At 55.3% G+C, this 16,041-nt stretch overlaps 1 protein-coding gene across 7 annotated transcripts in view; it reads left to right on the top strand.

The window, feature by feature from the left end:
* MARK2 (microtubule affinity regulating kinase 2) overlaps positions 1 to 16,041 on the top strand; it is a 57,595-nt gene that overhangs the window by 30,624 nt on the left and 10,930 nt on the right. For 6 of the 7 annotated variants that reach the window (XM_053899573.1, XM_053899574.1, XM_053899572.1 and 3 more), the window contains exons 2-8: positions 10,340 to 10,519; positions 10,746 to 10,799; positions 13,604 to 13,652; positions 13,975 to 14,040; positions 14,129 to 14,199; positions 14,410 to 14,466; positions 15,165 to 15,401. In XM_053899573.1, the coding sequence (XP_053755548.1) occupies positions 10,340 to 10,519; positions 10,746 to 10,799; positions 13,604 to 13,652; positions 13,975 to 14,040; positions 14,129 to 14,199; positions 14,410 to 14,466; positions 15,165 to 15,401 (714 nt within the window). Of the gene's footprint in view, positions 1 to 5,402; positions 5,785 to 10,339; positions 10,520 to 10,745; positions 10,800 to 13,603; positions 13,653 to 13,974; positions 14,041 to 14,128; positions 14,200 to 14,409; positions 14,467 to 15,164; positions 15,402 to 16,041 lie in introns of those variants that run through there. The other variant, XM_053899571.1, reaches the window with a different exon arrangement.

Below are 16,041 nucleotides of genomic sequence, written 5' to 3'. Positions count from 1 at the left end.
TCTTTTTTCCACTTCCAGGGGAAGCTGCAGTGGAAGGAGGCACATGTCTTATTCAGCACCTTCCAGTGTGGAGCTGGAACTGGACAGGACCCAGAAGGCCTGTTTCCCAGCCTGGGGCTGGATCTGCTCCTCAGAAAAAAAAAAAAAAAAAAAAAAAAAAAAGTTCTAAGGAAACCATGTTGGAAACGGCAGAGACAAGGGGTTAAATCTGCACCCAGGTAGAAAGGCTGTTGCATAAACGCTGAGAGAGGTTTTTTTCTTGTTGTTGTTTTTTTGTTTTGTTTTGTTTTTCTTTTTTAAGATCTCGTGCTTCTTTTTTACTTTGTGTTGGCAAAAACCCCAGGAGAAGATGGGAGATTCTGGGAGGAGATGATTATGCCGGGTGAGTCAACTGAGCTCCCCAGCTGCCGTTTTTAGTTCCTTTGCTTTTCTGTAACAGGAGGCAGCTTGGGGGGGGGGGGGGGGCAGGGGGGGATGCCGATTTGTGCAGCAGGACAGGAGGCAGGTGTGTATGGGTGAATCGTTTTGGCATTCTGGGGTTGGCAGGGCCCTACAGTCATGACGTTGGTCCAAGGAGGAAATATTAAAGCAGAGCTGTCTGAGTGTGGCACACAGTAAGTGTCCCCTACGAGTCACGGTCACCTCCCCAAATCGGTAGCTCTTAGAATGGCTCGAGCTGCATCGCACCGCCCCAGCAAGACAGTGGTTTTGATGGCCAGGCGGTGGTGGGATTGAATGTGAAGAGGCAGAGAGATGGGTCTTAAGCGGGAGGGCCCAGTGGTTGTTGGGCATCGGGAAGTTTGGAGGAGAGGGCTCCCCCTCTGTGGTGAAAGGAAGGCTCGGGCTGGTTTGAGGGGGTCGGGGATGGGAGCGTGTGGGCGTCGGCCGTCCCATCCCTGGCTGTGCCCGTATTCCGAGTCTGCCTCCAGTTCACCTTGGTGACCACCTTTACCTCCAGCTTTGGGTGAGGAAGGAGCACCGAGGGCCTCGTCACCACCTGAGAAAGCCTGTTAATGGAAAGAACACTCCATAGATGTCCTCCATTCTTGAGAGAGGGGGTCTCGTGGCTTCCTGCCCACTTGGATGTTGTCTGCAGAGGACACAGATGGGAGTTACTGGTGTGGGTCCCAGAGACCGTCATGAAGATGCCCCCACACATCTCCTTTATTCATTCACACGCACGTATTCATTCAGTACCTATCGAATACTCCTGCTCCGTGCTAGAGGCATTGTTGTGGGCCGCGAACACACCAGGGCCCTCCCTTCAGAGCGTTGTCTGGTGGGAAGGCCAGACGGTAGCCAGCGACTTCAAAGGGCAGCAGCTGCCTTGAAAGAGGAGAAAAGGGTCTTTGGCAAGAGGTTCTGATCTTCCTTCTGCCTTTGTCTTGGCTTCCAAGAGGGTGGCTGTAAGGATCAGAAACTGGCACCGTTTTTATTCCTCAACTATTTCAACGTGGGCCAGCCGGGCACAGGCACCCTTAGGCACCGAGGGCGTACGAAAGCGAGCGAGACGCCGTCTCTGACCTCTCAGAGCTCCGGGAGGTTAAGGCGTGGAGACGCACGGTCACAAGAGATGAATGGGTACCGACAGGGCGCCGTGAGAGCCAGAGAAGGGAGAGATCACTCTCTGCTGAGACGGTGTTTGGCTGATTCTTTGAACAAAAGGATTTGGGCTGACCTAGGGATGAGAGCGTGTACTGCCCCGGATCCCTTCAAAAGAAGACGCTGCGTGACAGCTGGAGCCTTGCCCTTGGTGTGCGTGCGCCTGGGTGGCGCTTACACACCGCGGTTCGAACCGTTCCCAGGCGGCCGCCAGAGTGGTGGGGCTGGGGTCCCACCGCGGACCTGTGACTCCAGAGTGACTCCCCTTCCCACCGTGCCGCGTCCAGCCGGACAGCGTGCCACACAGAAACAGAAACTACTAGGCAAAGGACAGGAAGGAAGAGGGAGGCCCGGACACCTCAGCCGCACTGGTTGGTCTCCATCAATCCTCTGTAAAGTGAGCCAAACCCTTCTGCTGCAGGCTGTCTCCTGCCTCCCCCAGAGCCCTGGGCTGCTGGCAGGCTGACTCTCCTGTGATATGGAGGAACTTGTTGGTCTCCATGGTTACGGGAACCCACTGGTACGGGCGGCGCCGAGTGGAGTGTGAGGCTGGCAATGAGAGCTTCCCCCAGCCCTTGGCACCATGTGGTACTGGTATGTCGGCTGCTTCTTGGACCTTTTCTGGGAGGAAGGAGTTAAGGAACCCATGAGGAAGGGAAGAGCAGGCACACCTTCCTCCTCTTCTGGGCTCCTTAGAGGCCGGAGGCGTGGCTGCCTTCTCATTCACCCGCTCCCCTTGGCAAGAGTGGTTTTATGTTAGGAAAGAGGGTCCTTTTGCCCGACAACCCAGCTGTGGTAGAAATTGGACTTTTCCTTATTCCAGAAGCAATACCAGCTTCACTGCGCTGGTGTTTGTGGTCAAGTCTGTAGCGATGACAGAGGACAGCTCTTCTCAGGGCTCAGAGGACTCCTTGAGAGGGGAAGCAGGTTCCTCCCCGAAAGTAAAAGGAGATTGTAGGAAACGTTGTCAAGACCTCGCTGCACAGTGGGTACTGTGGTCCACACTGGCGTGGGTTTCTTCATTTTGTCTTCATGCCGATCTTGTGAAGTGGGTGCAGCTGGTGTCCACATGTCCCAAATGAGGAAGCTGAGATCTAGAGGAGTCAAGGAATCTTGGTCGTGCTCGGTGAACTAGTAAGGAGCAAAGGCAGGACTCCCGCCCCAGACCCGCCTGGAGCTCTGCCGTGCTCTCCCGCCTCCTTTGCTAAGTAAGCAGAGATACTGTGGTGAATCTACTAGACAGTTCCCTCCTCTAAGCTCCTAGAAGGCAGGAACCAGCTCTCTCTGAACTTTGCAACTGGCCCTGGCTCCAGAGGTAGGCACTCAACAGAGGCTTGCTGAGTCAGCAGTGGTAACTGGGGACTGAGATCGAGCCCAAGACCCCAGTGAGCAAATTCTCAGAGATGAGGTACTGGACGCTTGCAAAGCTCTGGTTGCTCAGTAGAATCCACCTGTTTGGGGAAGAGCCCAGCATTTCAAGTGGCTGCAAAGGCAGGAGATTTGAGGCACGCTCATGGCATTGTGGCTTTCGTGCGTGAAGGGGAGCGAGCTGGAGGTGCTGGGTCGGTGCTGACCTCTTCGCAGGCACATGCTGCTGACCTCTGCCGTGGCTGCTTTGCGGCCTCCAGGCCGCTCCCCTCCTGGCCCAGGCCGCAGTGCTGGTCTCCCTGCCTTGGGGTGAGACTTGCAGCTCAAAGAGCTAAAGGGCAGTGAACCACCTCGCTTTTGACTGTGCTTCCGCCGTAGGCTCCCGCAGGTCTCCTTTATCGGGGAGGCAATGCCGTGGCCGGAAAGAGGGAGCAACCTTTTGACAGTTTGACACGGCACCACCTCCCTTCCACAGCAGGGCATTAAGGGAACATGGGGGGTCCCCCTGGGGGAGTAATTTGGGGGTGAGGAGGACGCATCCCACCTCTCTACGGGTCAGTGCTTACCGAAGCCTCATACGATGCCTCCTACCCACAATGCTCCTCTGGTTTATTGACTCTTGGCAGTTGAGGGTGACAGTTGCTCAGGACTAAAGGATGCAAGGAAGGCTCCTGGATGCAGTGAGGGAGGAAGGGTGAAAGGACTAGCGACTCACCACGTCCACGTGACTTGCCAGCTCAGTCATACCCATTTCTCCCCAGCCTCTGTGTTAGCTCGGTACTTCCTCAGTTTACAGAACCCCTTACTGCTTCCCACAAACAGGATTGAGGAGGAAACAGTCCTTCTGTCACATTACAAAACCCTAGGGACTAGAAAAATGAAGCCATTTGATCCTGTCTGATCCTCTGAGCGGTCGCAGGCAAGCCTGAGCCGAGGGTCCAGAGGGGTGAGAGCAGGGCGTGCTACGGGCCCCGCTGGGGACACCCTCACAATAGCCCCGTGGCAATGGCCTGAGCCAGACACTGGCTTTCCTGCTGCCCTAGGCATCTCTCCCCTCCTCCTAGCATGGAGAGGCAGAGCCAGGGATTTACCTTCTTTGGGGGGAAATAAGACAGATCAGACATCAAGAAAGGTTGATGAGAAGCCAACAAAGGGGACCGTGAGGAACAGGCAAGTGGTGGCGTGGACACAGAAGCCCTGGGCTCCAGTCCCACTCTGTGCTGGGAGGCCATGGGACCTTGGGCAAGTCTCACACCTTCTGTGCTTCAGTTTCGCACACGTAACGTGAGGATGCTACCTATAAGGGTGGGGAGCGTAGGAAATACGCGGCAGCAGAAGGTAGTGTCAGAAACATCAAATCTGTTGGCCAGGGCTCATGTGTTAGGTGAACACTGAGTAGTGTGGTCTCCCTGGGATCTGTGCTCAGGTGCTGGGCGGGGCGGGGGGGGGGGTGCACAGAGGAGCCTTCGTTTGCCATTCCATAGAGGGGTTTATGGCCTACCAGCGTGAGATCTCTCAAGAGTTTCTTAGTGGGAAAGATCCTAACCGGAGAAATGGAAGGAATTCGAAGGAGATCTGGGAGCCAGAAGAAAGGTGTGCCCAGGACTCAGAACTCAGACAAGGGGGGGGTCTCCAGGAGCCCCATGTTAAGCAGGTGCCCAGACAGCAGGGCTTTGCAGGGGGAAGGCATGAGCTCCAGCATCCCTGCTGCCCCCAGCCCTCCAAGTTCTTAAAACAGTATTGTTGGGGTGGGAGGGGGGCGGTGATGGAGACTACCTGGAGGTTAGGCAGGAACCTAGGGATGGACTCCCAGAGGCAGGGCTGGAAGGGACTCAGAGGGACATTTGGTTGGTTCTCCATCTTTTGGGCAAGTTGTAGAATTAAATGCCTCATTCTGTATCAGTGACGAAGGTTTTTAGTCTAGAACCCATCGGCCTCTAAAGGGGCTTCTTCACGGGGTCCCAGAACTCCCTGAAATGATGTCCAGAATATTTTATGTCTAAGTGGATTATGCGTTTTCTAAGTTAAACACTGCTTTTTGTGAAGCAGGAGGTCCATCTGCCACTGTTGGATTGCTGGTTTCTGCTTAACCCCCGCCTTGTTCTCGGCGGGTAGTTTGCCGGTTCAGCAGCAAGGCTGCTGCTCTCTGGGTCGGCACGCCTGATTCACGCACACGCCTCCCAGCCAATTGGAGCCCCTACCCAGGTCCCACCTGCTGCGGGTGAGATAAGGACTTTTATGACCGCCCTGGCTGGAGTGAGGCTCCTCACCCTCTCCCAGCTGTTACCCGGCAAAGCACCTTGGGGAGGGTGGGGCAGCCCGCTTCCGGGGAGGGGGAGGGGAAGGGAGAAGGAAGTTGATCTAAACCCGCCTCTTTCTCTCTCTCTGTCTGCCTTCCTTCCCCTTCCCTTCCTGTCCCTTTCCTCCCACCTTGCTCCCGGTGTAGTGTCCTGGGACTGCGTGCATTTTCTGGCCACCAGGCCCTGGCCTGCGGGAAGCTGTGGGGCTATTCGTCCCTGTTGCTCTCCTTGCCAAGCCCGGTCTCCCTCTGCTACTGGTGGTTTCGGTTGCGACACAGTCCAGGTTCCCAGGCAGGAGCTGCTCGGGCCTGGCTGCTTCACTGTTTTTCACTGAGGAGGTGGTGGAAGGTGTCGCCTGCTTCGGCTGAGTAAGGGTGGCTGGCAGAGCCGGCAGCCCCCGCCCTGGGCCTGGCTCTTCCCGGCCTCTGTACTTTGCCCTCGCTGCCTGACAGGTTCTGCTGTGGGCTCCGCTGAATGGAAGCTGCCGGTAGTCCTTGTCCCTTTCTCCAGCCGGGTATGTTTTCCCCTTCTCTGCTGTAGGATTGCCCCCATCCTCCCACCCAAACACAGGATCTTTAAAGAATTGCTAAGTGGAGCCAGGCGCTAGCACAGGTAGTAAAATTCATGGAAAGAGGTACTGGCTGGGAAGGGAAGAGGGGGCAAATACCAGAAGAGTCTCCACGGGTTGAGTCAGCAGGCGCCCCCCAGGGTGAGAGGAGGCCCAGGGAGAGTGTGCCGGTGGGAGACTGGGATCTGGGGCGGCCGGCCGCCCGCCCGCCCCGGGCCAGTGCCCGGGGGACCCTTTTCTTCCTCCCACGGGGCCCAGGCGTACTGTGCCTCTGGCCAGGGAGTGCCTGTCTGTCACCCTTCCGAGTCCTGGGGAAGTCTCAGGACACTTGAGGCCAGGCCTGAATGCCCAGCCCCACAGCATGAGCCGTTCTCGGGGAGCACTGTGCTCGGGGAGAACTGTTGGTAGGAGCCCCCAGCGTTAGGGAAGGGGCCCTGCCTACCTGAGTCAGCGCTGGGCCTCCGGGGTGGAGGCTGTCTTCCGGGCGAACCTGGCAACACGCCTAAGGCTGAGTTTGGAGATCCCAGGTTGAAGGGCCCACTGGATAGAAGGCCCTTTCTCTTCTCCCTGGGTCCTTCATTCCACCATCTGTTGAGCCCCCGAAGCAGTTCAAGTCCTGCTTCTGAGTCAACCGTGCTTGAGTAACCTGTGTGGTCTGCCCTTGGTCCCAGATACTGCCTCACAGGGCAACCCCCTGTTCTTTCCAAAAGCTGCCTGAGAGCCAGGCTGTCAACTTGGCAACAGACATGCTCAGATTTTAAGGGTCTGCCTGTGGTATGCTGTGGGCCAGAGCTTTGGGGATGTCTGGTGTTCTTACCTTACTGTGAGCAAGGAGGACAGAGGTGGAGGGAAGAGTGTGGATTTAGTGAAATCCTGGGGGCTGGGGGGGGGGGGCCTGGAAGGGCAGCCAGTCCTCAGCCCCCCACACAGTGAGATCTGGGTCTGCGCTGAGTGGGCCTAGTCAGGACCGTGGAAGAGACAAGACGGTCTCCATGCCCTTACCTCCACTTTAGCCTTCAGGGTGGCCACCTCACATGGGGCCTCGGTCCAAGAAACGTTTTCTACTGGAGACTTTCTCTTTTCTCCACTCCCTTTCTCCTTTCTTCACTTCCTCCCCTGGGCTCTCCTCACCCTGCCCCCCCCCCCCCATCCCTGCTGTGTCTCAGAGAAGAGGCGAAAGGGAGGGACACTACACTCTTTTGAGTCCTGAGAGTTGGGTGATTCGGTCCTGAAAGGGGAGTGGGTGAATTTGGGAGCAGGGGATCAAAGAGCACAGCCCCTGTTGTCTGCTTCTCTGGGTCCTGGACAAGCAGAACCTTCCCTCTGTTCCGGATGCCCGGCTTGGAACCAGCCCTTCACGGCTGTCCTGTCTAGTCGCCTCCCGTGAAGGCTGGAGGCGCTGGTGCAGGCTAGGAGGGCTCCACTAAGAGGTGGAAGTCTTGTTGACAAAGACAATAGTATTTGGGAACTAAAAATAATTGCGATACGGGTCGCTCTTCACGCAGCACTGGATAAAGCATTTTATGTGTGTTCTCTCACCTCAAGTGAAGTTGGGAATATTTTATCACCACTTTACAGATGAGGAAACTAATACCAGTAAGTAGGGGAGCCAGGACTTGAACCTAGTTCTGCTGGGCAGAGCTCCTCGGCACCCGCTAGACCATCTCCTGACCCAGATGTGCGGAATCACTGTGCACTGGTCATCTTTTGGATGGTTTCCTTCACCCTTTGTACTCTCATCTCCCTCTTAAGGGTGGTGTTGATAATAATAAAGTTAGCATGTGTTGAGTAATTGGCAGATTTAGGATTTGTCTCTGGCATTTGCACCCGTAACCACACCTCTCGACCCCTGAAAGGAGGGAGGTGGATGGCAGGGCCCCTCTTGTGTTTAGTTGATGTTTTGAGGCCCAGTGCGCAGCTGAGCCTGGCGGGGAAAGCCATCCTGTTGTACCGCGGCGACCAGCCCCTGGAGCCAGGGACACCAAGAGGGATGGGCAGAGCAAAAAACAGATGTTTGAAAACCTATTGGTCTTAGGAGCGCCCGGGTGGCTCAGTCGGTTGAGTGTCCCGAGTTTGGCTCAGGTCATGATCTCATGGCTTGTGAGTTCGAGTCCCATATCGGGCTCTCTGCTGTCAGCACAGAGCCTGCTCGGGATCCTCTGTCCCTCGCCCTCTCTCTCTTTCTGCCCCTCCCCTGCTTGTACTCTCTCTCAAAACAATAAACATTAAAAAAAAAGAAGAAAGAAAGAAAAAGAAAATCTGTTCTGGCAAACACTGAGGACCAACCAGGTTTAAGTGAGCAACCGGGTGTCTGAAGCACAGAGGCCAAGAGAGTTGGGTGGGCTGGAGTGGGCAGGCAGCAAAGGCTTTGAGGACCTGACTGGTGAGGACTTGCAGGAGAGAGAACGCTCCCTAAAGGGCAAAAGAAGTTAAAAGGGACTCTGCTGAGATGTCAGGAACCTTTCCCTTCAAAAGCTGCCATATGCATGGGATCTTTTTTCTCCTCGAAGGCCTAAATCCATGAGCTTTCAGGATCCGAGTCAGACAGTTTACCCCAAATCAGCCAGCAGCTACCATGCAAAGAGAAAAAAAGGCCTTCCTTGACGGCAAGGAAGAAGGGGGAACCGTCAGTAGCAGGCTATTTGCTTTGTGTTGTTGTTTTTCTGCCTTGAAAGCATCTGGTTAGGGAAGCAAGCTTCTTCGAGAAACCCTGGACAGTTCTTTGGGTGGTAGCAAGTCATTTCTTTCCTCTGTGGTTTTGAAGGGCTTCATTACAGCCCCAGGGGGCCATGAAAGGAAGAACTTTGACTCACACTCTTCTGGTCACCCCGCTCTCCTCCACGCTGTCTCCACACAGACTTGTCAAGGTAGCTCTGGATGGTTTTAGGACGAGGCTCTCGCCGCATTTTGCCCCAGTATGTGGGAGTGAGGGCGTCTGGTGCTCTTTGAGAGTAAAAGTGGGGCTCCAAACAAGATCAGACCAGACTCCCAGCACTTGTATTCACCCGTTCCCATGCCATACAATCCACCCATTTATTTTTATTTGAGAGTGTGCACAGGGAGAGGGGCAGAGGGGGAGAGAGCGAAAACCTTAAGCGGACTCCATGCTCAGCACAGAGCCCAGCGTGGGGCCGATCCCACCACCCAGGGATCGTGACCTGAGCCGAAATCAAGAGTCGGACACTCGACCAACTGAGCCAGCCAGGCGCCCCACAATTCACCCATTGAAGGTGTACAGTTAACTGGCTTTGAGTAAATTCACAGAGCTGTGTATCCATCACCACAATCAGCATTTCATTAGGAGATTTTCGTTCTCACAGAAAGAAACCTCGTACCCCTTAGTTGTCCCCCCTAAATCTCCACCCTCCTCAGCCCTAGACTGATCTTCCTGTCTCTCTGGATTTGCCTGTTCTCAACATCTCAAATAGATGGGCTCATACAATACGTGGTCCTTTGTGACCAGCTTTATTCACGTAGTGGAAGGTTTTCAGGGTCTGTCCGTGTTGTAGCGCGTGTCACTGCTTCATTTCTTCTGATTGCCAACGAATATTCCACAGCGTGGATATCCTGCAATGTGTCCGTCCGTTTGCCAACTGACAGACGTTTGTGTTGTTTCCCCTTTTTGGCTGTTGTGAATGTGGGCTGTTACCAGCAGGCACTGGTGTATGAGTTTTTGTGTGGACGTCTGTTTCCACTTCTGTGATGTGCTGCACCTGGGAGTGGCACTGCCGGGTCACACAGTGACTCCGGGTTTAGCCCCCTGAGGAACGCACAAGTCTTCGTGGACACGTGTGCGTTCGTCTGGGTTGCACCCTTTTTGTGTCACGTATGCGGAGCTGTTCGGTGCCGTTGCTGTCATTTCTGCATCCTCACACCGTTGGCCCGAGCTGCGGGCCGTCCCGGGAGGGCAGACGGTTGCCTTGCTCAGACCCTGTCATTCGGCGTGTTCGTTGCGCAGGTGTTTGAGTGAGCATCTCCCAGAATTCAGATCGTGTAGGGGCTGGGGTGTATCAGTGAGTAAATGACGTACGCCCGCCTTCATGCGCTCCCGTCTCAACGGGATGGACGGCAAATCGGTGTAAAGTGACAAATGCTAAAGGTGAAGGTGAAGGGCGGCATGGCGCTGAGTGCCGGGAAGGAATTCTGATGTTCTGCTGCGCAGCCTCACGGCGTGAAGAGGCAGCCGGGCGAGCAGTAGGAGGCGCTCTCCCGCGGGACGTGGAGGGCTGGTGGGTTGTTAAGGGCCGATTGCACCGCCCTGCCGTGCAGGGCCCGGGCTCCCACGCCCACGGGATGTTGGCACTGAAGACCGGCGCTCCTTATCTCCTCCTCCTCCCCCCACTGCCTTCTGACTCTGCCTGCCTGCCAGCCCCCTGCCGTCCGCCCCTCCCCACCCACCTCCACCCCAGCCTCTTAGGTTTTTTTGCGGAGAGCTAAGGGCAACGATAAGGGGAACTGAGAAGTCAGCGTCCTGAAAGGTGTGCGTGTTTCCATCCCACAGCCCACCTTGGGACACCTTGACCCCAAGCCCAGCAGTAAGTCCAACATGCTGCGGGGCCGCAACTCAGCCGCCTCTGCTGACGAGCAGCCCCATATCGGCAACTACCGGCTCCTTAAGACCATCGGCAAGGGCAACTTCGCCAAGGTGAAGCTGGCCCGGCACATCCTGACCGGGAAGGAGGTGAGCTCTGGGGACGGGCCGTGGGGCGTGGCCGCACCCCCCAACTGTTGGCACCCAGGAGGTAGCGGTGGGACTGCTGCCACAGCCGCCTCTTATTTGTCAGCTGGAAATGAAATCTGGACAGATAGATGTGTTGACGGGGATGGGGTTAGAGGAGGAGGGAGAGTCGAGTCCTGGGTCTCTCCTGTTCAGAGAGGGAAACTTGGGCTTTTTGTCTCATGTGCAGGTAGCTGTGAAGATCATTGACAAGACTCAACTGAACTCCTCCAGCCTCCAGAAAGTAAGCATACAACATCTTCTGTTCTTTCTAAACCTCTCATCAGGGGTCAGCGATCCCGTGTGGGCTTCCCCTTGAATCCCCATTTTTAAAATCTCTTCGTCTTTTCACTGTCCCCAGTGCTCTGTGGCTCTGCTGCCTGTGGGGCTCTGATGGGATCCACTGCATTGACTCCCCCTGGGTAGGCTTCCTGGCCACGGGCACTGGCTCTTTAGAAGTCTTTCTGCCCTTCCCTGCCATTTGGCCTGTCTGTCTGACCTACTTCCTGCATCGTGTCATCTGCTGGCCTGTGGCCCTATGCAAAAACACAACGTTCCTAGCCATTTCTAGAAACATGCGTTTGGTGATTCCAAGATCTAGAACGATCCAGGGGAGTGGCTCTAGAAGTACAGGGATAAGAGGGGGCAGGGAGTCTGCCGCCAGATTCCGTGCCAGCAGCCTTTTAGGGGATGAGTATAGAAGGTTGGGTTTTTAGAAGCTCGACTCCAGTTTCAAGCCCCTGACAGTTTGTGCAGATTAAGGACAGGTAGTCCCAATTTGCCTTCTCACTCCTAGGCTTCTCTTGGCTAAAAGTCACAGAGTCATCCACATGTAGTGTTCGCTGGATGAGGTCGAACTTTTTCTTCCCTCCTTTATTTACAGTGGGAAACTGAGGTCGGTCTTAGCTGATCAGGGGAGTCCTCCAGGTGGGAACACATACCCCCCGGTCGGGAAACTATGAAGAGCCGGTAGGAACGCGAAAAGGAGGCTTTGATTTGCAGAATGAGACAGCTTGCCAGTGATGGGTTGACGTAGAACTGGACACTCTCTGCCCTCTCCTCCCGTGCTGGGCTCCAGCAGTTGGGGGAAAGAGGAAGTCTCCCATCTGGCTCCCCAAAAGCCTCCCCTGCTCAGGTCAGTCAGATTTCCTTGTGCCCCCATACTCCAGCTGACCCTGGCTCAGATTTCCTGATCTTGCTTCACCTGGTTCTCTCACGAGGTGAGCTGAAATTTTCTTTTCAGGAGCACCCTGTTATTTAAGAGAGGGCATAACCTCATGCTAACAGTCAACTACAGTGAGATTGAGAAGCTTAGGACTAGGGCTTGGGGGCTGGTATTGAGAGAGGCATTCACAGAATTACGGTGTGGAGGTTGAGGTGCCTTGACACGCTGGCAGTCAAAACCAAAGTGTTTCCTGGTTGATGCCCACTCAAGCCCCGGGATCCCCTCAAGGTTCTTTGGTTCAGAGGAAACATTGCTGTCATCACCAGGGCTTTCCTGCTTGGGGCTTTCCCGAAGAAAGGGAAAGAGGGCTACTCTTGACATGTTGGCTCAGAGCCTACAGAGTAGGAGCCAGCTTGGTGTGGGCCATTTGGTCTTTGGTGCGGTCCAGCCTGCCATATGATAACTGCCAGAGTCAGCCTGGCCATCTTATTTCCTACCTCTTTTTCCTCCTTGCCTCTTCCTGACTGGCTGGAAGGCACCAATCCCGGACAAACGTAGCCAGTTTAAAAGCCTTTTAACACACTCTGTTACCAAGGCCAGTCTGATTCTGGCCGAATCACTCTGTTTAAATCTGATCCCAGCAGTGATCCGGAGGAAGGACAACACTGAAGAATCTAGCCCCCTCAGGGTTCTCAGCTGAGCCCAGAAAACTCCATGTTCTCCCAGAGAATGTCCCTTCCAGGCCAAGTGGGTGCCCTCAGGGGAAGAACCCAGGCAGCTGCCTCCAGCCCCATTTCAGTGTTGCTTACCACCCCTGAGGTGGCGTCTAGGACTTTGCCTCTCATCCAAGACAACTGCTGGACCAGGGAAGAAAGCAAGAGAAACCTGGGCTCTAACGTGAAAAGGGAGCCAAGTTCAGAATCAGATTCCTGAAGATTGGAAAGCCCGTCTCTTCCTTTTCAGCTCACAAAAGCTCTCGGACCTCCTTAAAGGGAAAACAAAAAACAAAAAAAAAAAACGTGTTCACTTTATTCCATGAACTATATCCTGAATTATCTCCAGAGGTCCTGGAGAGACCTCTCCTCCCCTTCCCACCCCCAACCCCCCCAAAAAACAACAAAATGCAAACAACTACTTCTGCTCTTTGTGCAAACGGTGAGGCCTGGAAGTTACCAAGATCCCACCTCCAGTTCTCTGGCCCCCGCAGAGGGGATGGAGTTCGTTTCTGTCATCTTTCTTTATGGAAATACATGGTTTGGAGTCCCTGATTTTGTTTCACAAAGAGAGCGTGAGTGTGTGGAGGTGGGCTTGATTAAAATTGGCATCAGCTATATATAGGAGCGGCTTCTTCTGTCACCACCCCAGAGGCCCAGGAGAGAAGGGCCTGCCCACCAGTGCAGAGCCCTCTGACTTCTGTAAACCAGAAGACGGTGGGGACCCCCCTGCCAGCCCCCACCCCTTCACACAGACCAAGCTGGAGGCTGTTTTGTCACTGAACTTTAGCAGCAGCCCTGGTTCTGAATATTCATGTACACGGGCTCACGCTCCCTCCTTCGGAGGCACCCAGCCAAACCCGTCTGCTCTTTGGGGGTTGGATCTGGGGAGACTGCAACACAGGACACTTGGCCGCTTTAGCCAGATGCTGAACCCCAGGGTGCAAGTCGCTAGAGCCCAGCTTTCCTCCTGCCGACGCTTCTGCTCTCGTTCCCCTTCACCTACTTCTCAGCCATCAGGGACAGGCATGGGGGACCTGGACGGCTGCCCCATTTCTTTCCTTCGCCTGTTTTCTCTCTTGGGAAAAGAATTCAAGCAGTGGCTCCGTTTGGAGGGGACCTGAGGGGAGCAAGTGAAGCAAGCGTGACCCCTGGTATTTTATTTTCCAGCTATTCCGCGAAGTAAGAATAATGAAGGTTTTGAATCATCCCAACATAGGTGAGAACCAGATGCCGTTCCTTCCTTCCTTCCTCCTCCACAGCACGGCTCCACTTCCCAGCCTGTGTCCCTCCCCGAGGCAGTGCTTTCTGGAGTCGGGAGTCTTTGAGGATGCCTCTGGGGATGCCCAGCTCAAGATCCAGCCCTGCCCCTGGCACCCTGGGCTCTTCTTAGCAGTGTGGCTGCCACGAGAGGAGCTTGCCCTTGTGGCAGGGGCGGGGTGGGGGGACCTTTCATCCCCGGGATGCCCCTGTTCACGTTAGGGCTCAGCGTGTGGCCCCTCCTACTTCTCTGACTCACGGCTCGGCCCTTTCTGTTGCAGTTAAGTTATTTGAAGTGATCGAGACTGAAAAAACTCTCTACCTGGTCATGGAGTACGCTAGCGGAGGTAGGTGTGGAACCACCTCTTCCCACGGGCCCCCGTGTTCCCCGGCCCCGGTAAGCTCCGACCTAGACCCCACCCCTGTGTCTTGCAGGAGAGGTGTTTGATTACCTGGTGGCTCATGGCAGGATGAAAGAAAAAGAGGCTCGAGCCAAATTCCGCCAGGTGGGTGTGGCTCCCTGTGCGGAGTGTGGGCCCCACCTCTGCCCTTTGGGATTTGGCATACAAGGAGGAGCTGCCTGTCTCTAAGTGGCCTGTGGAGGGTCCTTCGGGCTTTGCTTATCTATGTGGCAGCTTGGAACTAGGTCACCGGAGCGCAGGTCCGCCATCCCGCCCTCGGGTGCCCCTCGCCTAACCCTTCTTCCTTCCTTCCAGATAGTGTCTGCTGTGCAGTACTGTCACCAGAAGTTTATTGTTCATAGAGACTTAAAGGTAAGACGTGCCCTCGTCCCCTGTCCCTGAGTCAGCTTTGGGTTGTTCACCCCCTGTCGACGGTGACCTAACCATCAGGCCCTGAGAGTTCAGGGAGACTCTAGCCTTTAATTTTTTGGAGACGATGAGGAAGCCCTTGGGGCCGCTTCCGCTGTAGGCCTTACGACCGGACTTAGAGGTCAGCCGGCCAGCGAACGGAGGGTCTCTGCCATCTCCTCGCTGGGCACGTCACCTTCCAGTGCTGCCAGGCGCGTCAGGAGAGCCGCGGGCTGTGCTGGCCCTTCCGGCCGCCAACCGAGGGAGGGACGTTGAGTGTCCCGCAGCTGCCCCCCAGCTGCTTTGCAGGCGCGCACCCACTCCGCTCTCTCCCTGAGACGGTAGAGTGTGGACTACCTCGCAGGCGCCTGGCCCCCCAGTCCTAGCAGACGTGACCGCGATTAACCTGAGCCCGACGTGGCGGAAGCCCGGCGACCCCCGCGCGCTCCCGTGGCCTCCCGTGTGAGGGGTGGCCCGCGCTGCCCTCCTCCAGGCCAGCCTCTTCACGCGGACCGAAGGCCTGCCCTGGAGTTGGTGGAGAATGTTCTGAGACGGGACGACTTCCTGTTTGTGCTCCCGTCCCCCACAGCCCCTTCCTGTTCGATGCCTTCCCGTGGTCCGCTCGGTCCGAACATTTTCCATCTTCCCGTCTTCCCTCCCAGGCGGAAAACCTGCTCTTGGATGCTGATATGAACATCAAGATTGCAGACTTCGGCTTCAGCAACGAATTCACCTTTGGGAACAAGCTGGATACCTTCTGCGGCAGTCCCCCGTATGCTGCCCCAGAGCTCTTCCAGGGCAAAAAGTATGACGGACCCGAGGTGGATGTGTGGAGCCTGGGAGTTATCCTGTATACACTGGTCAGCGGGTCCCTGCCTTTTGATGGACAGAACCTCAAGGTGGAGTGAAGCACAGGCTTAGGTCTTAAATTAAATAAATAAAAAATAAATAAATTATAAAAAATTAAATAAAAAAAATAGATAGATTTAATTTTTAAGTAATCTCTACACTGAACGTGGGGCTCAAACTCAACCCCGAGATCAAGTCACGTGCTCCACCAACTGAGCCAGCCCCATGCCCCAGGCTTAGGTCATTTTTATTGCTTCTCCTTTCCATTCTCAGCCCCTTTGGTCTTACCCCTGACCTCTGACCTTTGCCACCTCTACCCTTTTCCCAAGCCAGAGCTTCAGAGGAGGGCTGGGTAAAGGTATGGCAGGAGACACTGGGCCTTCCGCACACAGTGGAATGGCCTCAGTTCCTTCCTCTAGGGATGGGATAGATTATAGATTGTGTGTCCATTCACCCTTCCAAGGCACTTGGATGGCAGGCCTCAGGCTGGTCAAGCTAACGGGCACGGCGTATTTGACCTCAGTGCCTCTCTGGTGAGGTGCCTTGTCTCCGGCTCTCTGTCTCCTACCGTGTTTCATGTGTATCTGCCTGGTCAAGTCTTAAGCTCTCAGAAGCCTGGCTATTAGGTTTCTAACCTTGGTCTTGGGGTGATTTAAATTTCTCTCCTGCTGGGGCACCTGGCCAGCTCCG

This window comes from Panthera pardus, unplaced genomic scaffold, assembly GCF_024362965.1.
Source record: "Panthera pardus isolate Hobbes unplaced genomic scaffold, ASM2436296v1 HiC_scaffold_12, whole genome shotgun sequence".
NCBI lineage: Eukaryota > Metazoa > Chordata > Mammalia > Carnivora > Felidae > Panthera > Panthera pardus.
Note: the sequence above shows the minus strand (reverse complement) of the source record. Positions and strands in the feature narration are given on the sequence as shown.